The sequence below is a fragment of the Odocoileus virginianus genome, chromosome 15, assembly GCF_023699985.2.
Source record: "Odocoileus virginianus isolate 20LAN1187 ecotype Illinois chromosome 15, Ovbor_1.2, whole genome shotgun sequence".
Classification (NCBI taxonomy): Eukaryota; Metazoa; Chordata; class Mammalia; order Artiodactyla; family Cervidae; genus Odocoileus; species Odocoileus virginianus.
Genome location: NC_069688.1, coordinates 32,321,710 through 32,348,035, shown reverse-complemented (window position 1 = coordinate 32,348,035; position 26,326 = coordinate 32,321,710). Strand labels below are relative to the sequence as shown.

General features: G+C 43.2%; 2 protein-coding genes across 4 annotated transcripts in view; one reads left to right on the top strand and one right to left on the bottom strand.

Annotated features, from left to right (window-relative positions):
* The window catches only part of SAMD12 (sterile alpha motif domain containing 12), a 499,855-nt gene extending 491,581 nt beyond the window's left edge, over positions 1-8,274 (bottom strand). Inside the window, exon 1 of one of the 2 annotated variants that reach the window (XM_070477229.1) lies at positions 8,100-8,274. In XM_070477229.1, the coding sequence (XP_070333330.1) occupies positions 8,100-8,112 (13 nt within the window). In that variant the 5' untranslated portion in view covers positions 8,113-8,274. The remainder of the gene's footprint in view (positions 1-8,099) is intronic. The other variant, XM_070477228.1, reaches the window with a different exon arrangement.
* A 215-nt stretch (positions 8,275-8,489) lies between these two features.
* The window catches only part of COLEC10 (collectin subfamily member 10), a 490,492-nt gene continuing 472,655 nt past the window's right edge, over positions 8,490-26,326 (top strand). For both annotated transcript variants that reach the window (XM_070477223.1, XM_070477219.1), the window contains exon 1: positions 8,490-8,558. The gene's annotated coding sequence lies outside the window, so the exon portion shown is untranslated. The remainder of the gene's footprint in view (positions 8,559-26,326) is intronic.

Sequence of the window (26,326 nt, the reverse complement as noted above, 5' to 3'; positions counted from 1 at the left end):
CTCAGGGAACTCACTTCTGGAAAACTCTTTCCTTCTAACTGTCCCCATTAATGTAATTCTCTTATTCTTGTGAGGTCCTCATTATGAGCAGATGATTAATAGAGAAAAAAATACAAATTGAGAAAAATACATATGAGACAGTAACTCTAGAGAGCAGTTTGGCAATTTCTTATAAAATTAAAACACACACTGACTCAAATTCCACTCTGAGCTATTCATACAAGAGAAATAACTATGTTTACACAAAAACCTGTATGCAGCTACTAAGAGTCATTTATTCATAATTACCACAAATTGGAAACAATCTAACCATATAATTGGTGAATAAACTGTGGTACATCCATTCAATGGAATGCTTGCTATTCACCAATTAAAAGGACTGAATGATGAATTTCAAATGCATTATACTAAATGAAAGAATTCAGAATCAAATGGCAACATAGTATATGATATCATTTTATCATAGTATATATTTTATATAACCTTCTGGAAAAGGCAAAAGTATAAAGACAACTCAGAACAGTATGTTTACCAGAGACTGAACAAAGTGTAACTAAAGGGAACAAGAAATCTCTTCTAGGTATAGGAATTGAATTTGATTTTCTTCATGGTTACAAGACTGAATAAATTGTATGTTTGTCAAAACTCAAAGAACTACAAAAGGTAAATTTTACTGAATGTAAATTATACCTAAATAATCTGAACTTTAAACTTTTTAAAATACTAATGTAGAACAGAGAGGGAAGGAAATACAGACTCAAGTTTCAAAAATTAAGAGTGAAATAGTTTGAATGATACTTGGAGAGAGAAATGAAGATGTTTATGTCCAGTTTAACCAACTTAAAATTTCAAGTATCTGTTAATTTTTAGAACAAAAAAAAAAAATCAATTTTTTTGTTATATAGCTCCTCCAACAAGATTTATATCTGCAGGACAAAACATTTTTCATTTTATGTTTGACTTTTCACAGCCCATTTATAAAGGAGATCATTTTATCCCCAAAGTATTTCAGGGCATCATTTTTCACCAGAGACTTCTCTTAATCCTTACCTGGTCTAATTCTTTTCTTGGTTCCTACCAAATCAGCATTGTAGGTCAATTTTCTCTTGTTTAATGGTTACCTGGCCTAACTAAGCCAAATCTTAATTGGGTCACAGCTGTCTCATTCTGTCAGTTTTCCAATGTTACTTTCATAGAGTCCATGAATTTTCTTCCTCTTTTGCATGATCTGAAATTTCTCTTTACAGTCAATTTGCATGCACAATTGTATAACTGAGCACTTATCAGACTAAGAGAGCCCAACCTACAAAATTGTGGGTGTTGAGTGGAAAGTAAATTTTTGGTGGAGAGAGATTAAGTGTTGAGTCTTTAGTGAATAAATACACTCATATTATGAGGAAACTCCGGGAGATAGAGAAGGACAGGGAAGCCTAGTGTGGTGCAGTCCATGGGGTCAGAAAGAGTCAGACACGATTTAATGACTGAACAACAATTATGATCACTTTTACTTCCTGCTGTTAACATCATGTCAGGGAATGACATAATAAATAAAATCAAACACTACACTTAAAAGTGAGGATGGCTTTTATTTTACCTATTATATTTTGTTGGTCTTATCCCAACTCTGAGGATCTGCATTCCTTCATTAGCAGGTAGTATACAGACACAGTAATACCATTGGGCTTCTGGACAGAAAATGACTTCTGGACAGAATAGCACCAAACACCTTCCAGAGCATCCACAGCAGCTGAGGAACAAAGGAACTGAAATTGCCAGCTGGTTCCCCCCAGCACCAGGTCCCCTGGGAAAAAGGCTGCAAAGAGAAGGCAGTGAGGTGGCCCCGTCACCCAACAACCGCCACTCCTGTGTGCTCTCCCCTTGGGAGGCAAGCTATACGAGCAGCTTCTTGCACCCACACTTTAGAAGAATCAGACTAAATATAGCCAAGTGTGCTCTCATGAGCCAGCTCTGAGCTGGTAGTGCTGTGACATCCACATCAGAAAATTGGGGAGGAATCAGGAGAGCAGTTTTCCTAGCTCACTCTTGTGACAAAAAGACCACAGGCAAGATCCAGCTGGGCTTCGGGGAGTGCTGGAGGTCTGGCCAAGCGGATAATGCAGCCCATAGGAAAAGGAATGTACCAGAATGACAGGCGCATGCCCGTTCACCACCCTGCCCATAGAAGGCTAAACAGCCACAACACTAGAACTTGGTGGGGGGAACGCCATTAGGGAACACACATCCCACTCACAGCCCTCTGTTCTCTGTCCTTCTCCCATCCCCCACTCATGAGTATGTGCTCCAAAGCTCATTCAAAGGCGGTCCCCTTGGTTAGGTCATCCCATCCCGTCCAGCTCTGAACTAAATGCTCTGTCTGTTCTCAGACCTCCCACGTTATGTTGCTTGTACTTTTATTTAGCACTTAATATCATTCAGCTTTCATCTGAGTCTGTCTCCAGCCAAGTGGACACAAGGGAAGGCTAAGCTTTCTTCTTTATGGACTCCCCCCCCAAATCTAGCAGAGTTCCTTGCACACAGGCAATGTTCTCCAGCTTATTAACTGCAAATGCCCAATGCCAGAGAAAGAGAGTTTGCAATTTTCTCCTCTTTCTCCTAAGGCACCAAAGGTACAATATCTGATGCTTACTCCCCAGGAACAGGAGCAGACTTTGGATCCCTGGCTGCCCCTCCTGTAATGTGTCCCCAGGGCATCTACTGTGACTCACTCAGCTACACTGGCTACATGTTACCACATATTCCACATGTCTTCACCTTAGCACCAGCCCTGGTTCCTTCTGGCCTAAAACCACAGCAAGACAGAAAAGAAAGAAGGGTGGACTGAAAGGAATTAGCAAGGGCGGGGCCAGGTAAGAGCAGGCTTAGACGGAAGTCCTGTCCAACCAGTTAGAGATCAGGAGAAGAGCTGGGAGCGGCAGGAAGTCAGGCTAAGGGTCCCACCTCTCCTTCTTGCACAGTCACTCACAGGAGCTTTCCATGATGGGCTCCCATTCATCACTCCCAAGTCCTAAAACAGAGTAATTGGTTAAGCTGCTGCTGCAGGAAAATCTGATCTTGTGGGATACAGAACAAAATAAATATTTTAAAAAGATGAAAAAAAAAAGACCCTTGGTGAAAAGTGAAATGCAGGAGACTCAGGTAGCAAGTAGCTGAACACTGACTCCAGGATGCTGTGCAGCCACAAGGGAAGCAGGCTGATGGCTGCACTGCCTTTACAACGTCCACTTCTGCAGATGAACGCAGCTGAGGGTTCTCCTTGGGGAGAACACAGGGCCTACTGCAGAAATCAGATGCACCCATAAGCTTACCCATTCATTCAGTCTGCCACTCATTCACTGACTCATTTGTTCACCCAACCTCATGGAGAGTCTACCACGGGTCAGGCAAAAAGCCCCACCAAGAGAAGTGCGCAAAAACCATGTTCCCCACATGGAAACACAGCTACAAACACTGGCGGTGGGCCAGCACCCAGAGAGCCACCTTCCTCCTTGACTCCTGTGCCATGGGGGACAATCCAAGAGGAGGGCACTGCTGGTTTCTCTCCACTCTCGATGGGCTCTCCGCTGGCGAGAAGACAAGTAGACACGCGCAAGCCTGTGAAAGCGAGCAAGGCATCCGTAGTTGGGGCCTCTCTCTCTCTGGGTCCCAGGTACTTGCTGCAGGAGCTCATCTCCTCTCTGCAGTCCAGGCTGCCAATGTCACAGAGACAGGTGCTCCCATAAGGGGTAAACTCGCTGCCGGGATGCAGTATTAGCAAATCCACTTTACCATCCAGCCCAAAGTTAGAAAAAAAAATAAAAAATAAAATAACTTCTATACCCTTCTAATCAAGACTATGTCTTTATCTCCCATTGTGATTGTGACTCAGTTCTGAAGGCCAGCAGGGTACAGAGTCACTTTTCATGACAGCTTCTCTTTGCCATGAGATTCCAACTATCTTGTTTCTTCCTCTTTCCTCAGCCCCTGTTAGGATTACTTATCCTTACAATATTTTGGTGATGGGCAGTTTTGTTACTCTTTCACAGAAGAAAAACTATAGAATGTGAGCACTGAATGACTAATCAGAGGCTATCTGATAAGTTAGCTTGTTCATTTTAGATGGAAAATGCAGATTCCCTAGCCCAATGTCATTTACAGCACATAGCCTTCTACTGGAAATCTTTTTGGAGGGGTGGTGGATATTGGGGCTCATCTTTCTGCCATGGAAGAGGAACTATTATTCTATTAGATCTGGAATAGAAACAATATATAAGGTATTTCTCCATTCCATTTTTCTCATACAGCCGAGGATGATGCAGGGAGAGGAAATGGGGACCAAGGTAGGAAAAGTTTTCTTTTGCTCTGAAGCATCTATATTGGGTTGGCCAAAAAGTGTGTTCATTTTTTCCCATAACGCTGTATGGAAAAGCCTGAATGAATTTTTGGGCTAACCCAATACTTCACTCAAGAAAAAGTTACTAAGGTCCTCCAAAGTGCCAGGTACCAGTCTTGGAATACACAGGTGGATACAACACTATGCCAGATGAATCTGCTTTTTCCCTCTGCCTACAACTCGTGTTATAAAAGTGTCTCAATGGATACAACTGTCTTCACAGACTCCATGGAGAATGGATTACTCTTGGTTTCTACAGGCTACCTCCCTTCTAGAGGTCCTAGTTCTCTAGCTTAATGGAGTAATTTCTTACAACATGTTTTTAAGAAGAAAATGGATGCCAATACACTCAATCTGAATGCAGACCACAACACATTCTGTGGCTGGAAAGCACAGCTTTAAGCTGCCCACAGGTATAAGACTCGGATCATAACCAGGTTAGGGACTACACCTAGGATGGTGTAATTAATTCAAAGAAACCTTAACTCAGGATAGCAATAAAATACACAGACGGCATCTCATTTTCAATGTAAACTCAAAGTTACAGGTTCAGCAAAATGAATGAGCCACCCACTTGCTCTTAACACTTTTACAAGTTCAAGCTTACTTAAGAAAACAGGTTACACACTGCAAGAAAAAAAACTTCTAATTTGTTACTAATTACAAAAACTGACATGAATAAGTGAAAATTCAGGGTAGAAAACAGGTTCCAAACAGTATTTCTTTTTGAAAGAAAGATGGTAGTACAAATAACAGTTACAGAGAATCCACCTTCTGGGTACCCTTAATAAGCCCTTTTCTTTTATTTAATACTCACAACTTTAGTAGGACCTAAACAGTAGTGTGCCTATTTTTTCCAGATGCAGAAACTAAATCTCAGATGTTAAGTAACATGTATTATATTTCCTATACCATTTCCACTGGTGAAATTCCTTTCTCAGTGGTTCTCAGTGAGCTTGGGGAAACTGGTTGTTCCCTGGATTTGGGTTGGGAATTTTGTATGAAAAGGCCACACACAGCAGGACATTTAGCATTGCTGGCCCATGGACACAAAATATCAAGCCAGACTCTGCATTATCTCAAACACGCCCTAGGCAGAAATATCCCTCTCAGATGAAAACCACTGCTCTAGAAGAGTCTTTGAGCATCAGAAGACTAAAGAGAGGGGGCACTTCCTTTAAAAGCCTCCTTACCTTCAAACCTCTCAGAAATCCTAAGAAAGTCCCATGCATCCTTAGGTAGTCAGTTACAAAAGCTCCATGGTTTTATTTCCCATGCATTTCATGAGCATTTATTGAATACCTATCACGGGTCAGGTAGTATACTATAGACTGGGAGTATAATGTCAAAATCACATGGTCTCCACTCCTAAGGGGTTGCAGTTTCACTAGAGTCCAGTGAGAGACATGAAGTAAGGCAAGTGTTACGATGGATGGAAGCACAGGTGCTTAAGGGAATAGAATGCTAGAGGCACTTGCCCCAGACTGGGTGAACCCCTCAGAAGCCAGAGGGAAAGGAGGGCTAAGACAAGTTCCCAGAGGAGTTTACCCTGCACCTTGAGAGACCAGGTGAGAGTAGCCAGGAAGGGCCAAGTTCAAACCAAGAAGTCCGCCTTTTGTAAAGACCAGAGACAGGAATATTTGCAGCCAAAGTTTAAAACGTTCCCTTTATTCTTCAAGTCGAAGCCTCATTGTGATTCCAGCTCAGGATCTCCTGTTTACTGGACAGCCACTTTAACCAAACAAGCCACTAGAAAATAAAATAAGCTCTCCACAGTCCAGGCATACTTCCTTTCAAAGCCTTTGTTTTTGTAAGGTCTGGCTTCACTGGTATAATAACCCATCAGACAAGAAATATGACTAATTCTATACTTCTTCCAGCAAGCAGGAAATTATTTTCAAGTACACCCTGGACTGGTAACCAGTGGGAGTGCCCTTCACTTGAGGACACAGAAGAGTGGGAAAGAGAAGATATCATGTCATCTCAGGGGTGAAGTAGAGAGGATGCCAGTAGGTCAGCCTGCCCTTGGCCTCAGCTCAGTGAACTTTATCTTGGTTGTTTTTTTTTTTTTTTTTCATCTAAAGTCTTGTCTCAGTTACCATCAACTGTAATAATGCAAAAAGTCAGATTCTCACTCTACTATTACATTTGCTTGGAAAAGAAAGCTGGTTATTTTTTCAAAGTCACATATATGATTTGTTGTTATTTAGAAGCTAAGTTGTGCAACTCTTTGTGACCCCATGGACTGTAGCACACCAGGCTCCTCTGCCCATGGGATTTTCCCAGGCAAGAATACTGGATGGAGTGGGTTGTCATTTCCTTCTCCAGAGTATCATCATATGTATATATATATAAACATAATTATATAAATAATTTAAAAGCCAAATATATGCATTAAAGGTAGGTAGATAGGTAGATAGAAGTGGCCAGCTGGGGAAATCGTCAAACCTCAGACAGCCCAAAAGCAAGTCTTCCAAGTTAATGGAAGTTGATTACAGGGGCTGAGTTGTTGCTTCTTCTAGTTGCTAAGAAATTAACAAGAGTACTCTAACAAGAATCAGAGTAGCCCAGTTGCTGTCACCTGAGGTGGGGAGGGGAGAAAGACGCCAGTAAGCTCTCACGGTTTCTTCTCGCCTCCGGCCTCCAAGGAGCAAGCTCATTTCCCCTTGGCAAGGAGCTTGCCACAGCTGGCAAGCATGCCCTCTTTCCAACACCCATTTCCTCTATGACCTGAGCCTCACTCAGGAACCATAATTCTGGAGATGAACGGATGCTCCCCTTTAGTCTCATGCTCATTTCACTTTATCATTCAGGCACAGTTTGGCTACTAGTGCAGCATCATAAACCCGTCTGGCCCACATATTTTCCCCCAGAAACCACCCTCAGCGAAAAAGCCAGTCTTCCAAGGTGAGAGAATCTGAATGAAAACTTGGGATTCCATACAAACCGCCCATCCCGGCATTCAACCGAGAAGTTTAAAGGAAGTAGGATCATAGAGCCCGCATTGTAAAGCCAAAGGCCAAAATTATATGAGGAAAGAAGAAGGTGGGCTTCAAAGAAGAGGATTCACCCCAATCGCAGAGGTTGATTGCCCTCATCCCTGACTAACTGTTTCTGTAAACTCTGCCAGCCTCGGGAGGGTTGTATGAACAGAAGCAGGTGCAGGGACACCTCCACCCTCTGGGTACATCCACTGCTGTCGCTTCTGGGTACACACGACGTGGGGCCCTCGACCCAATAGCAGTCCATGCTTCCCCATGACGCACCTGGTGAGGGTCCTCTCCCACGTGCAGACGTGGGGAGCGGGGGTGGGCAAAGCGAGCATCTACCAGCCTCGAGGCCAAGGAGCTGGCTCCGATGTATGGGGTGGAAGGTGGGGAGCATCAAAAAGGGCACCTCGGGGCTGAAATCTCAAGGCGACCTCTCACGCTTTCCCCCCATTTCCAGCACATCGTTTCGCATTAGGGACACTCTTCGCCTACAACCCTAGAGTCCTGCGCAATCTACTTGTCTTTCTAAAGCAACAGAATAAAGCGCCCACTGGCCTTCCGTGGCTCAGGTGAGTGCCAAGAAGAGGTGTTAAGAGGAAAGGGCCCGCTCGCCACCACCCCCTTTCCTCTCCTCCCCAGGTTCCCCGAGCTTGAGCGGGGATGTGTGTTTTGGGGTGCGCGCGTTAAGAGGGAGCTTAAAATGCCCAAGCGTCCCTTACCTTCCACAGCCATTCTCTCAGAGCTTCCCTAACGCATGCATAATTTTCTTGGCGGAGATACTCCTCCTGCCCCGCGATCCCACCCCCTCCTCGCGTTTTCGCCTAAATATTCTGCGCTCATCTGCTCCAGGACCAACCTGCCGCGGTCACGCAAAGCGAGGCTGCCGGCTCCCGGCTCGGCGCAGAGCAGCCTGGGGACTGTAGTTTCCTCTCTTCCCACCGACCAAAGAGAGCACCCCGAGTCCTCCGTGGGGGGAGTCCCCGCCCCCACAGTGGGCTGGCAGCTCGGGTTTCATCGGACCCAAGCAGAGAAATCTCTCTGGGTGGGGGGTCTCATGATCGGACCCGGGGACCCCGGGGAGGCGGGGACTACATTTCCCAAGATGTCGCGCGCGGGGTTTCGTTCCGCGCCAGGAGTAGAGACCCGTGATTGAGGTCTTCCCTGTCGATTAGAAGAGGGTAAGCACCTGGCAGGGCTCTTGCGGGAGGCAGGAGGCTGCGGGGTTTGAGGTGTGAGCTTCTGGGTTTGTCGCTGACCCCCTTGGCCACCTAATTAGTGAGGTTATCAGAGGCACCGGCCAGGTGTGTTTTTCCGCCTGGGCCAGAAAGCCGCTGCGCTGGGTGCGGTTGAAACTTGTTCCTTATAAGACCTAGGAGGTGGGTTGGGGAGAGTCTTGCTGGGTGATATGATTGTTGTTCTGGTCCTCCAGGTGGTTCAGCTGGCTAAGCAGCGAAGGGATGGGAGATGGCTTGAGAATTCCAAACAGGCATCTCCCCAAGGGGTTATTAGGAACAAAATCTAGGAACCAGGATTCCACCTGAGCTTGTCAGATGTTGGAAACTACTTAGATTCCAAGAGTGGAGGCTTTCAGCTTGGCTGGCCTGGGAGCCCCTTGGCGGTCTGTTGATAGTCTAGTAATTAAAACCATCTAGTGCGTTCTTTCAACTTACGCACGTGTGCCCAGACTGGAGGTGCTGGAGTGCGATAAGGGGACAGGAAGAAGAATCACGCGGGAGGCAGTAGAATTCCCGAGTTGGTAAATACTGATAAAAATGAAGTTTCCAGACTTTTTTTCTTTCCCCTGCATGTGAAAATACAGATGCATTTATCGCTGGCAGAGGTAAGGGAATGGCATTGGGAACCAATCTGATTCAGGACTCCAGTAAGATTTTTAAAGGCTCATTGTTAATCGGCTATACTCCAATACAAAATTCAAAAAATAAATAAATAAAGTTTGAAATAAGAGAAAAGGCCTTGAGCTCAGAATTGCATATGGCACTGCTTCTTCCCAGCCCCTAGATCATTTGCCCCAGCCCTATATTTAATTTTTAATTACTCTGGAAAATGAGGAAATAAAAGGATCTGATTCTTCCTGTCATGATGACTACTTAGATTTTCTTTGTCCGTCTTGGTCATAATTTTTTTTTTTTTAACTGAGCATTTTTGTTTCTGGGTGTGTACATGCACGCCTCATTTTATGGTCACTGAGTATATGCTTTGTCCTCCTATTGGGTAACATGGTTGTGTCTGGGCACTTTTAAAAATACCTGTCTGTAAGCAGTAAATGCTCTTGGTGATACTTTTTAACTCTGAGTTCATAGCTGTATTCGAGTCAAATCCAAGCCTTCCATCCTTGATACAGTAGAGAGAGTCCTGTTCAGGGCAAAATAATTTTTCCAACCTGACGTGCAGGTCAGCATTCTAAAGTCCAGAAGGAACTAACACACAAGTGCTTCTCTTCCAAGTATGTAAAATCAGCAAACTGTTAAGTCTTTCCTTAGATTGAGTGAATGGTAAAGAAAGCCATGGACAGGTAGTATCAACAGTTCTTAGCCTTGTCTGTACATTCGCCTTTTACAAACACACATTCTTAGCCTCACCTTAATCTCACAGAGTTAGGCTTCCTGAGGGTTGGGGCAGGGACACTTAAATTTTAAAAATCCACAGGATATTCTGACTGGCAGCGAGGGTGCACGTCATTGGTCTGTTTTCAAGCTTTTAAGATTCTGATTAATATTAAAATGTAAAAGTCACTGAAATCCATTTTTAATTTAAAAACTTCACTTCTGCTGCGTTTGTTAAGATATTTCCCCACTGATGTACATTTCAGTTTGAGTTTCATTTTTAGCATAAATGTAAATAAGATGTGAAGAAATCATTAGTTTAGCCACAAGAAATAGAAATATTTACCTTTTTAAATCCTACAAATAAAGCAGTTTCATGTGGTTCAGCCTAATAAAGGGGAAGCAGTAGTTAAGCAGGGATTTTCAGTTTTGGCTGAATATTAAGATTACCTGAGAACCTTGGGAAACAAAAACAGTTCCCACTAGAATGGTCCTCCCCAAAAAGAAAATACCAACTCTTGGCAAGATTGTGAAGCAGTTAAGGACTCATGTGTACTACTGGCATTGTGTGAATTGATGCAACCACTTAGGAAAAACCATTTGGCGTATTAAGCTTAATATATCCTTATCCAGTGAGTGGCCTAGCAGATCCACTCCTAGGTGTGTACCAGACTGATGTGCATACACATCTTTCTCCAAAAGACATATAGGACTCTTCTTGGCTATAGGACTGTTAGGACATATAGGACTATTCATGGCCATATTCATTATTTTTGTAATAACTACAGACTGCTGCTGCTGGGAAGTCGCTTCAGTCGTGTCCTACTCTGTGCGACCCCGTGGACTACAGCACACCAGGCTCCCCAATCCCTGGGATTCTCCTGGCAAGAACACTGGAGTGGCTTGCCATTTCCTTCTACAATGCATGAAAGGAAAAGTGAAAGTGAAGTCGCTCAGTCGTGTCCAACTCTTAGCGACCCCATGGACTACAGCCTACCAGGCTCCTCCGTCCATGGGATTTTCCTGGCAAGAGTACTGGAGTAAATTGCCATTGCCTTCTCTGAACTACAGACTGGAAGCATGCAAATGTTCAATAATAGGTTGGATAAATTAATTTATATGATATCCAGTATAGTGTGCGTGTGTGTGCATGCTCAGTTGCTCAATCATGTCTGACTCTTTTTGACCCCATGGACTGTAGCCCACCAGGCTCCTCTGTCCTTGGGATTTTCCAGCCAAGAATACTGGAATGGCTTGCCAGTACCTCCTCCAGGGAAATCTTCCTGACCCAGGGATCAAATCCATTTCTCTTACATCTCTTGCATTAGCAGGCAGGTTCTTCACTAGTGCCACCTGGGAAACCCCAATTAGCTAATTGATAAATGATCTATCAGCCACTCTATCTATGCCTTCTCATCCTTTGCCACAGCAAAGTGATAGTACCATTCCATTTAGCAAGTATAGTTTGAGGACCTACTGTGTGCCAGGCACTTGTCTGGACTCATGTGATACATGAGAGACTGGATTTCTAGAAATGGCCCTCAAGAGTTTGTGCTATAATCCCTGAACCTGGGAATGTGATGTCAGTCCTCCTCTCATTGTGAGGAGGCACAATAGGGGCTTCCCAGGTGGCTGCCTGCCAATGCAGGCGATGTGGATTTGATCCCTGGGTTGGGAAGATCCCCTGGAAGAGGGCATGGCAATCCATTCCTGTATTCTTGCCTGGAGAATCGCATGGACAGAGGAGCCTGGTGGGCTGCAGTCCATGGGTCTCAAAAGAGTTGGACATGACTGAGCATGCAAGCATGCATGCAGGAGGCCCAGTTGACCTTAAAAAGGGAAGATTATCCAGGTGGGCCTAGTCTAATCAAGGAGTTTTCTCCAGCTGGAAGCAAAAGAGAAGGGCAGGAGAGGAACTCACAGTGACTCTAGGCATGAAAAGTACTCAACACGCTGGTTACTTATATGAAGGTAAAGAGGTCCCCGGCAGGCAGCCAGCAAGGGCACATGGACCTCAGCCCTGTAGATGTAAGAAACTGGATTCTGCCAACAACCTGGGTGAGTCTGGAAATGGACTCTTTCCCAGAGACTTCCGATAAGCTTCCAAGCCACCAGACACCTTGATTTAGGTCTTGTAAAACCTGAGCAGAGAACACAAGTGTGTCCACTCAACCGTCTGCACTGTAGAGCTGTGGGCTAATAAACCAGCCTGTTTTAAGCTGCTAGATTTACCTATTTTATGTTAACTTATGTGTTTAGTTTAAAGCAATAGAAGCAAACACCAGGTACATCCTGTTAAAGCAGGCAGTTATTGTCCCATTTTTGTGGGTGGAGACAGACTGAAAGAATGATCATAATTCCAGTGCTAACAAAGTTCATCAGAATCTCTGGAGGTAGGACTCCCATACCCAGTTCTGTTTTTCTTTTTTTCAAGTACTCTAGGAGATTCTAATCTGTAGCTTCTATTGCACAATCCATTAAAGGGATAGAGACCAAAATGTCTGGGTAAGAAGTAAACAGGGGACTTGGCATCCTCCTCTGTTACCTGCTTTGTTATCCCATCACTAAGTCTTTTTTTTTTAACTTTTTATTTTATATTGGAGTATAGCTGATTAGCAATGTTGTGATCATTTCCGGTGGACACCAAAGGGACTCAGCCATCCTTGTACATGTATCCATTCTCCCTCAGAGTCCCCTCTCATCCAGGCTGCCACATAACATTGAGCAGAGTTCCCTGTGCTGTACAGTAGGACCTTGTTGGTTTTCCATTTTAAATATAGCAGAGCATCACTGAGTTTTGTTGCACCTTCTTGAGTGTTGGCTTCCTCTCCACTCCCTCTGCTTCATTTAAGTAGTATCAGTGTCTCGACCGGTTCCACGGGGACAGGAGTGGACTCTAGTTCTGCTCACTTTTGATGTTCCAGCCACCAGCACTCTGGCACATGATGAATATTTAATACATGTATTATGCATTTATAAATAATGCCTGACTGAAGGAGTTTGTGAATAAGCTACATAATGATGATTAGGTCTCCATTTTCCCCCATGAAACTGCAAGTTCATATTTCATTTTTGTTTGTTTTAATTTCCCTACTCTTAGCAGTAGACATTTTCATCAATTGAAAAATGAATATTATGTATTAACGCAAGTATGTGGTCTCCAGAAACATAGTACAGATGAACCTATTTGCAGGGCAGGAATAGAGATGCAGATATAGAGAATGGACTTGTGGACACAGTGGGGGTAGGGGAGGGTGGGACAAAATGTGAGAGCACTGACACATACTCACTACTGTGTTTAAAATACATAACTAGTGGGAACCTGCTATAAAGCTCTTGAAGCTCAACTCAGTGCTCTGTGATGACCCAGAGGGGTGGGATGGGGTGGGGTTGGGGGGGGAGGCTCAAAAGGGAGAGATGCATGTTTAAATATAACTGATTCACTCCATTATACAGCAGAAACTAATACCACATGTAAAGCAATTATACTCCAATTAAAAAAATAGTAATAACTTAGAGACAAGCTAATCTAAGCCCCCTCATTTCACAGTTTTCAGGCAGAAAAGCGAAAGTGTTTGCCCAGATCACACCGTGGCCAAACAGTGTTCACAACATAGGTCCAGACCAAGGCTCTGGATGGGAATGGGGCGGGGAAGATTTCTGTTGTTCTAGACTCAGCTTGGCTTGGTTTGCTGGCTTAGCTTTAAGTCAGAGAAGCTAGCGCTGCTATGCTCCTCACTGCAGATTTGTGGGGAGATTGAAGGAGCCCTTCGCCAGCCTGAAAGGGGAAGCCACTCTCATAGTAATGGCAGAGGAGCAAGAGGGAGAAAGCATGCAAGACGTTAAGGCCCAGCTTAGCACTGGAGCACTGCCGTTTCTTCCCCGGTGTCATTTGCCAAAGTGAGTCACATGGCCAGTCTCTTTAGAGGAGATACACGAGGAAGCTATGGAATAGATGTGAGCTTAGGGAAGGATGAAGGATTGGGCTAAATCCTCAATCTCTACCATGACTGTGTATTCACCTCCTATGGCTGCCATGGGCAAGTTCTGTAACCTGAGTGGCTTAAAATTTACTCTTGGTCCTGGAGGCTAGAATTCTGAAGTCCAGGAGTTGGCAGGGTCATACTTCCTTTGAAGGCTCTAGGCATGCATCATCTCTTGCCTCTTCCTAGCTTCTCGTCTAGGTTGCTAGCAGTCTCTGCAGTTCTTGGCTTGTCGCTGCAGCATTGCATGGAGACAGATCTCCATTATCACTTGGTAGTCTTCTTCCTCATGAGTGTGTCTTGTGTCTCTAAATCTCTCCTATGAGGATACCAGTCATTGGATTTAGGGCCCACCCTAATCCAGTATGTGGAGAAGGAAATGGCAACCTACTCCTGTATTCTTGCCTGAAGAATCCCATGGACAGAGAAGCCTGATGGGCTATAGTCCATGGGGTTGCAAAGAGTCAGACATGACTGAGTGACTTTTACTCACTCACTAATCCAGTATGAGTTCAGCTTAATTTGGTTACATCTACAAAGACCCCATTTTCAAGTAAGATCACATGCACAGGGACCTGGGGTTAGGAATCCAGTATATCTATTTCGGGGACCCAATTCAAGCCCCAGCAGACTGGAATTTCTTGTACCATTTTTTATAAACTGGAGCAGCTGTTCTCAAAGTCTCAGTCCTGGATGCAGGGCATGAGCATTATCCTGGGAGCTGGTTAATTAAAATTCTTGGGTTTCAGTTCAGACCTACCAGGACCCAGCAATCTGTGGTGTCACAAGTCTGCCAGGAGATTCTAATTTGTGCTAAAGTTTGAGAATCACCACCAAAGAAAATATTAGAACCCAGACTTTGCAAAGAGGTAAATTTAGCCATCGTTCTTATTAGTTTTTATTAATTATTTTTGCTTATGGCTGTGCTGAGTCTTCGTTGCTACCCAGCGGCTCTCGGTAGTTGTGGTGACCAAGCGAGGCTACTCTCTAGTTGTGATGTGCAGGCTTCTCATTGCAGTGGCTTCTCTTGTTGCAGAACACGGGCTCTAGGGCATGCAGACTTCAGTAGTTGGGGTGTATGGACTTAATTGCCCCGCAGCATGTTGTATCTTAGTTCCTGGACCAGGTATCAAACCTATGTTCCCTGTATTGGCAGGTGGATTCCCAACCACTGGACCACCAAGGAAGTCCCTAGCCATTGTTTTTTAGAAGGAGTAAGCAGTGGGACCCAAACTCAGCTGGGTGCTAAAAGCAGCAGGTTTAACCAATTCATTGAGTAATAAGGATATAATTCTAAGGAATCTTAGGTCCTATTTGCCTCATGGAATAGTGGACTTGACAAAGCCCTATACTTACAGCCCAGAGTCATCATAATGAATCTTCATTTTCTGTGGGTGTGAAAAAAGATGGGAGGGGTCATCGGGGCTGGCTCCTGAATCTGGCATGAGCTGCACTAGGAAGAAAGTGAGAAAACGTAGCAAGGCTTTGAACAGTGTTCAATACATTTATAGAAATGATTATTACCAAAGACCTATTGCTGACTCCACAGTTCTATCTTCAGCCAGTTCTGGAAAAGAATGACCCAGGACCCCTATGGCTGTATGCACAGAGCTAAGAAAGAAAGATGCCACAGTTGAATATAGCATTTCAGGCTTGGAAAGTTAATTTACCAGAGAAGCCATGTATAATGATCAACTAAATATGACAAAGAGGGCGTCAGTTTAGATGGGGTTAGATTCTCAATTTAAAGTGGAGAGTAAATATAAAAAAACAGGCAACTTTGCCCTTGAAAATGCCTTACATTGCTTTTGAAATATAGGACATGTAAATATATATATATACATATATATACATATATATACACACACACACACGTACAATCCTGCAGAATAATTTCCTAGCTCACCAAAATTAGAAAACATAAAGAAAAGATTGTTAAGCAGATGTCTGTAAATTTAAAATATTCTTTCTTTAAAATAACAATCAAATACCTAGTTCTGAATGGGGTGATGGATAGAGGGTTCTGAACTCTAATATCTTAATATACTATTTGGTTTTGTGGGGATTAAATGAAAGAATTAAAGCTCCATCTTAGAAAAGAGGCAGTTCTCCAAAGAAATGAGAGCTTGGTTCAATAGATTTAACCTGCCTACATGAAACAAACATTAATGGAGTGGTTATGATTTGCCAGAAATTCTTTTAAGTGCTTTAAAAACACTCTAGCATCCTGACTTTGCAGGCCACATGCTTAACCACTATGCAAGCTCACCTTTCTAATTTTCACATATTGTATTTCCACCATATGCAGTTTTGCAGAGTTCAGACCAAGGTCAAAACTTGAAACTGGGTACATTGATATCAGGTGTGGACCCAAAGGAGCCACCCCCATGTGCCTCCATTCTTGAATGGTGGGCGAGTAACACGGACTAAACCTCTGAAGGCTTTTCTTTTTAAGTTGTATGCCTTCCTTATTTTCCCAGAGGCAGAAGATACAGCAGAGTAGTATGTTGTCGCAAAAGCAAAGAATGGAATTGAGCCTTCGAGGTTAGAGATGAGAAAAGTCTATCCATTGTCACAGACAGAGTCGGAGGAATTCATGCAGTTGGAGGCCGATAAAAGGCACTGCAGGTACTGATGACAGATTACTGTCCTCATAAACCTGAAGGTATGATCTAGGGCTCAATCCTCATGTCTGCCAAACTCAGAGAAGTTAAAGAAAAATGGGACATAGGAGATGATTTAGATTGCACCTGGGAGGGAAAGAATGAAGCACGCAAGATGTGCCTTGTGCGATAAGGCCAGTATTAGCATAGTGCAGATCCAGGCTCTGTCTTCTGCTCACTTTTCCAGCCTGCGGTAGCTGTTAGAGAAGAATTTGGCTTTTGAAAGGTATTTCTTTTTTTTAATGAGTTTTTATTTATTTCTTATTTTGCGTGCTAAGTCGCTTCATTCATGTCTGACTCTTTGCAGCCCCATGGACTATAGTCCGCCAGGCTCCTCTTTCCATGGGATGCTCCTGGCAAGAATACTGGAGTGGGTTGCCATGCCCTCTTCCAGAGGGTCTTCCTGACTCAGGGATTGAACCCTCATCTCTTATGTCTCCTGCATTGGCAGGCAGGTTCTTTACCACTAGCACCACCTGGGAAGCCCCAATTTATTATTTTATTTATTGATTGATTTTTGGCTGTGCTGGGTCTTCACTGCTGCGTGTGGGCTTTGCTCTAGTTGTGGCGAGCGGAGGCTGCTCTCTAGATGTGGTGCACAGGCTTCTCATTGGTATGCCTTCTTCTTGCTGCCGAGAACAGGTCCTAGGGCATGCGGTCTCCAGTCGTTGTGGCGTCTGGGGTAGGTAGTTCTGGCACATGGGCTTTGTTGCTCCATGGCATGTGGGAATCTTCCTGAACCAGGGATCTAACCTGTGTCTACTGCATTGCCAGGGGGATTCTTTATCACCGAGCCACAAGGGAAACACCGAAAGGTATTTCTGTGATGTCAAGTTTCATTCACGAATCCCCAAAGCTAGAAATGTGAATTTCATGGCGGTGGGGGAAACTGTCTGCTAATATTTGCCCCACAGTTTCAAATGTGAATGAGGCAGTATCTATTAGGTGTTTTAATTGATACAGACTATATTTGTTCAGGCAATCTCTGCCTTCTTCTTATAGGCCTTCTATGGATCCTTGGGTGTCCTTCACTCTCATCCTCTTGGCTGGTCTTAGGCAAAAAGCGAAGGCAAGTACAATGTCTCCCTAAGGGTGTGTTCCCGTACAGCGCTCCCTTTTGTGTGCTGGATGTTTCATTGACTCTGTCTTTGGAGTAGACAAATTGTGGACCCTGGACACGTATAGATCTTTCCCCACAACCAACTGAGTGACCTGAATGAAGTATTAGTAATTAACATATCCACCTGGGTTTTCTTATCTATGAAATGGATAACCACATATCCCTTTCAGGACTTAAATTTTTTTTTAGTTTATTTTTATTTAATTTTGCTTTTTAAAAATTAACTTTTATTAGAGTATAATTGTTTTATAGTGTTGTTTTAGTTTCTACTGTACAGAAAAGTTAATCAGCTGTGTGCGTGTATATATATATATAATACGTATATGCTATATGTAGCTATATGCCCTTTTAGGTCAGTACAGAGTGTTGAGTAGAGTTCCTTGAACTATATGTTAGGTTCTCACTGCTGCTGCTGCTAAGTAGCTTCAGTCATGTCCAATTCTGTGCGACCCCATGGACTGTAGCCCACCAGGCTCCTCTGTCCATGGGGATTCTCCAGGCAAAAATACCAGAGTGGGCTGCCATGCGCTCCTCCAGGGGATCTTCCTAACCCAAGGATCAAACCCAGGTCTCCCCTATTGCAGGTGATTCTTTACCCTCTGAGCCACCAGGCTTCCCACGTGGCGCTAGTGGTAAAAACCCACCTGCCAATGCAGGAGATACAGGAGATGTGGGTTTGATCCCTGGGTCTGGAAGAGCCCCTGGAGGAGGAAATGGCAACCCACTCCAGTATTCTTGCCTGAGAAATCCCAGGAACCTGGTGAGCTACAGTCCATGGGGTTGCAAAGAGTTGGACATGACTGAGCATGCATGCCTGAAAAAACTGAAACCAATAGTGTATATATGACACATATATGTCAATCCCAATCTCCTAATTCATCCCTCCCCCTCACCCCCTTTGTGTCCATACATCTGTTTTCTACATCTGTGTCTCTTGTTTCTGCTTTGCAAATAAGATCATCTCTATCATTTTTTCTAGATTCCACCTATATGCGTTAATATGCAGTGTTTGTTTTTCTCTTCCTGACTTCACTCTGTACAGTAGTCTCTAGATCCATCCATGTCTTTAAAAATGGCCCAAAATTTTTTTCCTTTTTGTGGTTGAGTAATCTTCTTTTCAGGGCTTTTTGAGAATAGGTTGTCTATCTCTCTAACACATCCACCTCGAAGTTTGTGGCTTAAAATTAAAAAAAAAAAAAATCATATCACCCAGTTTCTGTGGTTCAGAGAATCTGAGAACAGTTTAGCCAGGTGATTCAGGCTCAGGGTCTCTCATGAGTTTGTAGTCAAGTTGCTGGCCAGGGCTGCAGTCATCTGAAGGCTTGACTGGGGCTGCAGGGTCCACTGCTATCGTGGGTCCTCACGCACCTGGCACGTCTATGCTGGCTGTAGATAGGATGCCTGTGTACCTTGCAACGTGGCCCTCTTCATGGGACAGCTGGACGGTCCTCACAGAGTGACAGTGGCTTCTCCCAGAGAGAGCAATCCCAGGAGGAAACCACAAGTCTTTGGTGACCTCATCTTCAAACTCACACAGCATCACTTTGGCCTAGTCTACGTGCTAGAAGTGAGCCACTAAGTCTAGCCAGTGCTCAAGGGATGGAGAATTAGGCTCTCCATTTTAAAGGGAGTGTCTGAGAATTTGTGGACATATTCTAAATCACCATAAGTAGTAGCATAAGTAAAATTCCTGAAATGAGAGTTTAGTAAATTCAAGACTTAAATAGTATCTTGTTCTTCATCTCTGCAGTACCTACAATAGTGTTTTTCACATAGCAAGCATCCTAAGTAGTGAGATAACATTTATTACATAGTGAACGAAAATTACTGCTTGCCTTGTGTCAGGTTTTGTGCTAAACATTTTCAGTGGAATACCTCATTTCATTGTCACAATAATCCTGGGAAATGGATGCTACTCTGTTGTTATTATTATCCCAGTTTTACAGATGGGAAAACAGAAGTATGCACAGAGAAGTTCAGAAATTTCTTGATTTGGGGGCTTCCCTGATGGTCCAGTGAATCAGGCTCCCTGCTCCCAATGCCAGGGACTTGGGTTTGATCCCTGGTCAGGAAGTTAAGATCTCACATGCTGCAACGAAGACCCAGCACAACCAATATAAATAATCATAATAATAAAAAATAATAATAAAAAGAAATTCTTGGATGTTAACATATGGAGGGGTGTGATAGAGCCAGGAGTTAAAACTGTGAGTCTTCCTACATTTCAAGGCTTCTAAAAATACTCACGTGAAATATTCCCTCCTTTGAAATTTATTTGCCCTGCAATATTTTGAGAGTGGGTGAAATGATACTTGAATTGTGAAACCTCTTTCTTGAGGCACTTTTCTCAGATCTAGAATGCGCTAAAAATTCCCAGCCAAGATTCAGAATGGGAAGCCCAGGAATTCCTCCCCCAGACTCTTCCTTTCTCCAGTGTTGGATATAACACTCCCACAGGCCTCTGATTTCTTCTGTCCTACCCTCGAGGTTTCTCCTTGAAAGTGATGTTTGAAGGTCCTGTGGTTAAATATAAGTTTGAAAACTGCCAAACTGGATGATCTTACAGATCCCTTCTTGCTCTAAAGTTATATAATGACATGAATCCTTCTGCCTATTCCTCATCCTTATAGAAGTTAGTGATTAAGTCTGGTCAGTTTGTCCTCAGTGACAACTGTCTTGACTCCTTTTCTCATCCTTAGCCACCGGCTTCATTCTACACCAGATGAGAACTGGGATTGAAGCATTGTAGCCATGCCTAAAGAACATCTCCAGTCATTGTCATCTCCAAACTGTCTTGTGTCCAGAGACCACATAAACCTCCAAGAATATCCTTTTATTTTTTCCAGCAAAACATTTTAATTTTTTTATTTATTTACTTTCTCCCGATTATTTTTATTAGTTGGAGGCTAATTACTTTACAATACTGTAGTGGTTTTTGCCATACATTGACATGAATCAGCCATGGGTTTATATGTGTTCCCATCCTGAACCCACTCCCACCTCCCTCCCCATCCCATCCCTCTGGGTCAATGAATATCCTTTTTGGATATCCTTTTCAGATACCTGTTGCTAAATAAATCCCTTCAGTTGGCTTGTGTAGCAGTCCTCATACAGGGAACCACAGATATTAGTACATATCAGTTGTTTTTGGAATGTATAGTCTTAAAAGAAGTTAAGTAGTTTTCTTTAGTGATAGAGTTTCCTGAAGAATATGCTAATGTGCAGTGTGAATCTTCCTATTGTTGCTGACTCAGTCGATGCTGTAATGATGTAGACCCTATGGTCTATATCTACCAGCTCCTCTGTCCATGGGATTCTCCAGGTAAGAATACTGGAGTGGGTTGCCATACCCTCCTCCAGGGGATCTTCCCAACCAGGGACAAACCCAAGTCTCTTAGGTCTCCTGCATTGGCAGGCAGGTTTTTCTTTTACCACTAGTGCCACCTGAGAAGCCCGCACACCATTATACATTTACCCAAATCCACAGAATATACAGCACTAAGAGCAAACCCTAAGGTAAACTATAAATTTTGGTGATGATGAAGTTTTCCTAAAGATACGCCTTTAAAAAAAACCTATCAGATCTATTAGAACAGCACATAGCTTACCTTAAAGTTATTTTAACTCTCAGGGAGAGCACAGCCCCTTTAAACTCTAAATACAAGTTTACAAGTCAGTAAAAGTTCATCATTGGTAACAGATGTACCACTCTGATAAGGGATGTTGATAATGGGGGAAGCTGTGCGTGGGTGGAAGTGAGGGGTTATGAGAGTCCTTTGTACTTTCTGTTCAGTATTGCTAAAACGTAAGGAATTACTCTGCTTCATAGTGTGAAATTTTGGCTAGTTGTATATGGAGCCTACGACTGCACTAAAAAATAAAATCTAAAAAAAGGAAGAAAGAAAGAATAAAGGAAGAAATTTAAAACCAAGTACTAAACATAACTTCTTCAAGGTCCAGAAGTATGTGTGTGTGAGTGTGTGTGTGCGCGCACATGTGCATGCACGTGCGTGTATGTGTGTGTATTAACAAAGAAGTCACTCCTTAACTGGGGCTTTCCCATGTGGCTCAATGGTAAAGAATCCCCCTTCCAATGCACAAGATGCAGAAGATATGGGTTTGATTCCTGGGTTGGGAAGATCTCCATGAGAAAGAAATGGTAACCCACTCCAGTATTCTTGCCTGGATAATCCATGGACAGAAGAACCTGGTGGGGTATAGTCCATGGGGTTGCAAAAAGTCAGATACAATTGAGCAACTGAGCATGTATGTATGCAACCCTTTACTAGGTGGGTCCTCTTTGAAATCAACCACAATTTCTAATCTGACTTCCCTGTTTCTTGTTTTGCCCCTCTATCCAAGACAGCTTTATCTACCAGACTTCCCATTGAAATTCCATTCATGTTCTGGAAAACCTCAACTCCTACCCATTGAGTTCTTACAGAACCCATTGTGATTCCCCTCATTAAGATGTCCTTTCAAGTCCAAGTTACTGAGTCCAAAATAGCATCCTTGGGTATTTAGTCAGTCAGTGATTTCTTCTTACAACTCATAAAGCCACAGAGTTATATGGGGGAAAGGTCTTGAAGCTCTTCAGTTTCCACCTTCGTTCAAGTGGGCATTTATCCTCCAAGCCATATTTCTTTGGGAGTTTTCCTAAAGATACCCCTTTAAAAAACCTATTAGATCTATTAGAATAACACATAACTCATGTTAAAATTGTTTTAATTCTCAGGGAGAGCACAACCCCTTTAAACTCTAATGAAAAGCAAAGTATTTTCTAACTGCTTTGAAATTTGCAATATAACTTGTTTGTCCATTGAAGGCAGTGCATTTATCATGCAGAGTGATAATAGACTCTTTTTATGCTTTTAGCTTGTATAACTTTGGAACTTCTGGATAAAGAAAGGAGCCATATGCCTCCAGAAGACTGCTATCTTAGTCATTTAAAGAGAGGTTTTGAAGAACCATTCAAGCAAGTAAATAGTTAGGCACTGTGCTGGACACTCAAAATGGAAACATGAATAATACGAGTCTCCTGACTTGAGAGTACGCCTTCAAAGACATTTATCCATTCATTTGTTGAACGTCCAGTGCATCCTGAGCACCTACTGTGTGCCAGGTACTATATTGGGTGGTAGGGAATGTTTTAGACTGTGTTCCCTGGAAATAGACTCAAAGAGTGAGAGTTGTAAATTGTGTGTGAAAGTTTATTGGGGAATATTCTTGGGAGAGGCACATGAAGGAAAGTAAGATGGAAGGATTGGACAAGGAGAAAAATGGATATTCAGTGAAGTTACAGTGGAGGCCTTGTTCTATTCTCCCAGGAGCTCTGGAGCTGAGATAACCCTTTAGAGATTTCCTAAAGTGGCTAGGAGGTCCAACCTAGGTATGCCCATGTCAGCCAGTCAATGGTGGCCCAATGTCTGTAAGAGGGTCTATAACTGTGGGTCTGTAACTATGACCCAGTTTCTCTAAGACGGTCTGTATGATGGATCTGTAGCTATCTATAACCCTTCAGTATTTCTTAAAGGGTCTGTAACTACAGCCCAGTGTCTCTTAGAGGATCTGAAACTATATAAAACAAGCCAGTTTTCTGCAGCCTGGGGCAGTGGCCAGCAAGGGTCATGGCTTTGAGCCATCAGAAATTGACATCCCCAGCAGCTGGGAGATGGGAAGTAACCTGAGTGGGAACACAACATCCGCTATGGGATGGGTTATAGCAGGAACAAGGATCTACTCGTGCTCTCAGGGAGCTGATAGCCTCACTGATGAGCCGCAGCAGCAAATAGTTGAGTGCAAGTGCAGATAGATTAATACCAGAGGAAAATACCTTGAACCCAGGGAAAGAGCATCTCACCCACTCTTAGGGGTCCTGAGCTGGATTCCCAGAAGAGATGGTGTCAGTGATGATGGAAGGAATTAGGCATGTGAAGGCAACAAGGGTGGAAACTGTTAGAAAAGAGTCTTCCCGATAAAGGGAACAGTATGTACAAAGGGTGAGAACTTAGCATGAGGGGACCTCACATCGTTTGGAAAAGCTGGAGTGGAGAGTGAATTAGAAGGAGTGATGCGCGGGGAGGCAAAGGTGCCAAGAAAGGGCTTGAACCTCAAGGTTGGACCTGAAGGAGCAGGGAGGCCAGGTCCCGCAGTCGGGGATTTTACCCTGATTATTCCTGACGATCGTGGTTTTCAGCAGGGAGTTACATGATGAAATGTGCACCACGGGAAGATCATTCTAGCTGCAGGGTGGAGAAAGGAATCCAGATAAAAGAGCTACACAGGGGCCCATGAGTGGCCATGTAGATGCTAATTCATTAATTTCTGGTAAAAAAATGAGTGACTTAAAATAGAGGCATGTCAGGTGTGATGGAGAGAAATGGATGGATTTGAGAGATTTTAAGGAGGCAGAATCCATAAGACTTGACTGATTGGATATAGGCCTTTAGGGGAAAAAAGGAGTCAAACTCAGATTTGTTTTTGAGCCAGAGCAGGCTGGCAGTGGCGTGAAGGATGGATCTGCGAGACTGTCGGACTGAAACAAGGGAGCCAATTAGAGCCATGATAAACAATGTATTTTTGTGCAGGGACCCACTCAGGAAAAAAGAGAAGTTTGTGACCATACCCTTTTTGTTCAAATGAAAATAGCATTGTAAAATTATGTGAAAATAACATTGTATGTTCTTATAATTTAAATTACCTTTGTTAGAAGAATATCAGTGAGAAAATTGACCCTGCTTTTAGCCACTTAAATATATTAGTATCTGGGGCAAGTTTAGACATAGCACCAGGGAGACAGCTTGTCATTTTTTGGTTCATTTTTGTGTGGTGCATTGGACCTCACAGAGAACATTCTAGAGTGTTCTTTTTCTATCCTTGATGTCACCCTGAAGGTAGGAATTATTGCATTTCTGGAATAAAGAAGCAAAAACGGAGGCTCAGAGTAGTAAAATGGCTTTACTTCCCATTAAGGGGGAAATGAAGTTAAGTCTAGGATGTTCATTCCATTCAGTGCTGAGTTTCCTGAGGTTGCAGCCATTTCTTGCCACGAGTCACACAAAGATAAAATCAATGTGCCTGCTCCCTGCTTCTTTTAGCAACGTTGTATCTCTCTGTGGCTGAGGGATTGTCTGTCTGCTCATGAGAGAGAAAATGAGCCAGATAAAGATGCCTTGTTATCAGGGAGCCCCAACGCCACCTCTTTCTGCCAAAGGTGCTGGCCACCTAAGCGTTCTTGCTAACTGAACACATTCAGGCCACTTCTGAGAGCCCTGCCCTGGACGATCCTATCAAATAGGCTTTGACTTTTGGCTTTTTGGAGCACAGGACCTGGGCAGGACAGAGGTGATTTCTCCAAACGTAGATTCCTGTGTTGTGTAGCATCCGAAAATCTGCCAGCCAATTAGACCTCGGTTTCTGGGTTGTATTTTGTAGCCAAATGAAGTAAATGTAGCCCAAAGAGCCCCATTCCCCAAATCAGTGACGCAGTCACCTCCAGGGAAGATGACTCAGCCCTGAACTGGAGCAGAAGTGAGGAGAGGAGGAAGGGGGAGGGCAGACTTCCCTTTTGAAACTCCCCTTCAGGCTGCATTCTCTGGCTACACAATAGGCTCCTTTTTGACAATCACAGTGTTGGGTTTCAAAATACAATGAGAAAGAGGCTTGTTTTTTAATCTGGCAATTTAGAAATTAAAGATGTAATTAAGTATGATTACAGATAAGCTTGAAATATATCTTCTGAATATAAACACAAACATACAGATGCAGCCATTTCAGGTTTATTCATTAGTCTCTTTACAAGCACGTGGTAGTCTTCCTTTCCCCCAGCTTTACTGACATATAATTGATACATAACATTGTGTAAGTTTAAGGCGTGCAACCTGTTGATTTGATACACTCATCTATTGCAAAATGATTACCACCATCCTGTTAGCTAACAACTTCATCACATAATTACCATTCTGTTTTCGTGGTGAGAACATTTAAGATCTACACTCTTAGCACCTTTTAAGTATATAATACAGAATTATTAACTGTAATCGCTATGCTATGCATTAAATTCCCCAAACTCATTTCTCCTGTAACTGGAAGTTTATCCCCTTTGACCAACATTTCCCCAGTTGTTCCCAGCCCTCAGCCCCTGGTAATCACAGGGATCTATCTACTCTCTGTTTCCATGAGTTTGGCATTTTTAGATTCTATATATAAGTGATATCACACAGTATTTATTTTTTCTCTGACTTATTTCAGTTAGAATAATGCCCTCAAGGTCTATCCATGTTGTTGTAAATGGCAGAATTTCCTTCTTATAATTTATATATATGTATTAATATATAAATTATATGTATAATTTATTATATTGTCATCCATTGTCATTCAGTCCCTAAGTTGTGTCTGACTCTTTGCAACCCCATGAACTGCAGCACCCCAGACCTCCCTGTCCTTCCCTGTCTCCTGGAGTTTGCTCAAACTCATGTCCATTGAGTCAGTGATACCATCCAACCATCTCATCCTCTGTTGCCCCTTTCTCCTCTTGCCCTCAATCTTTCCCAGCATCAGAGTCCTTTCCAATGAGTCAGGTGTTTGCATCAGGTGGCCAAAGTATTGGAGCTTCAG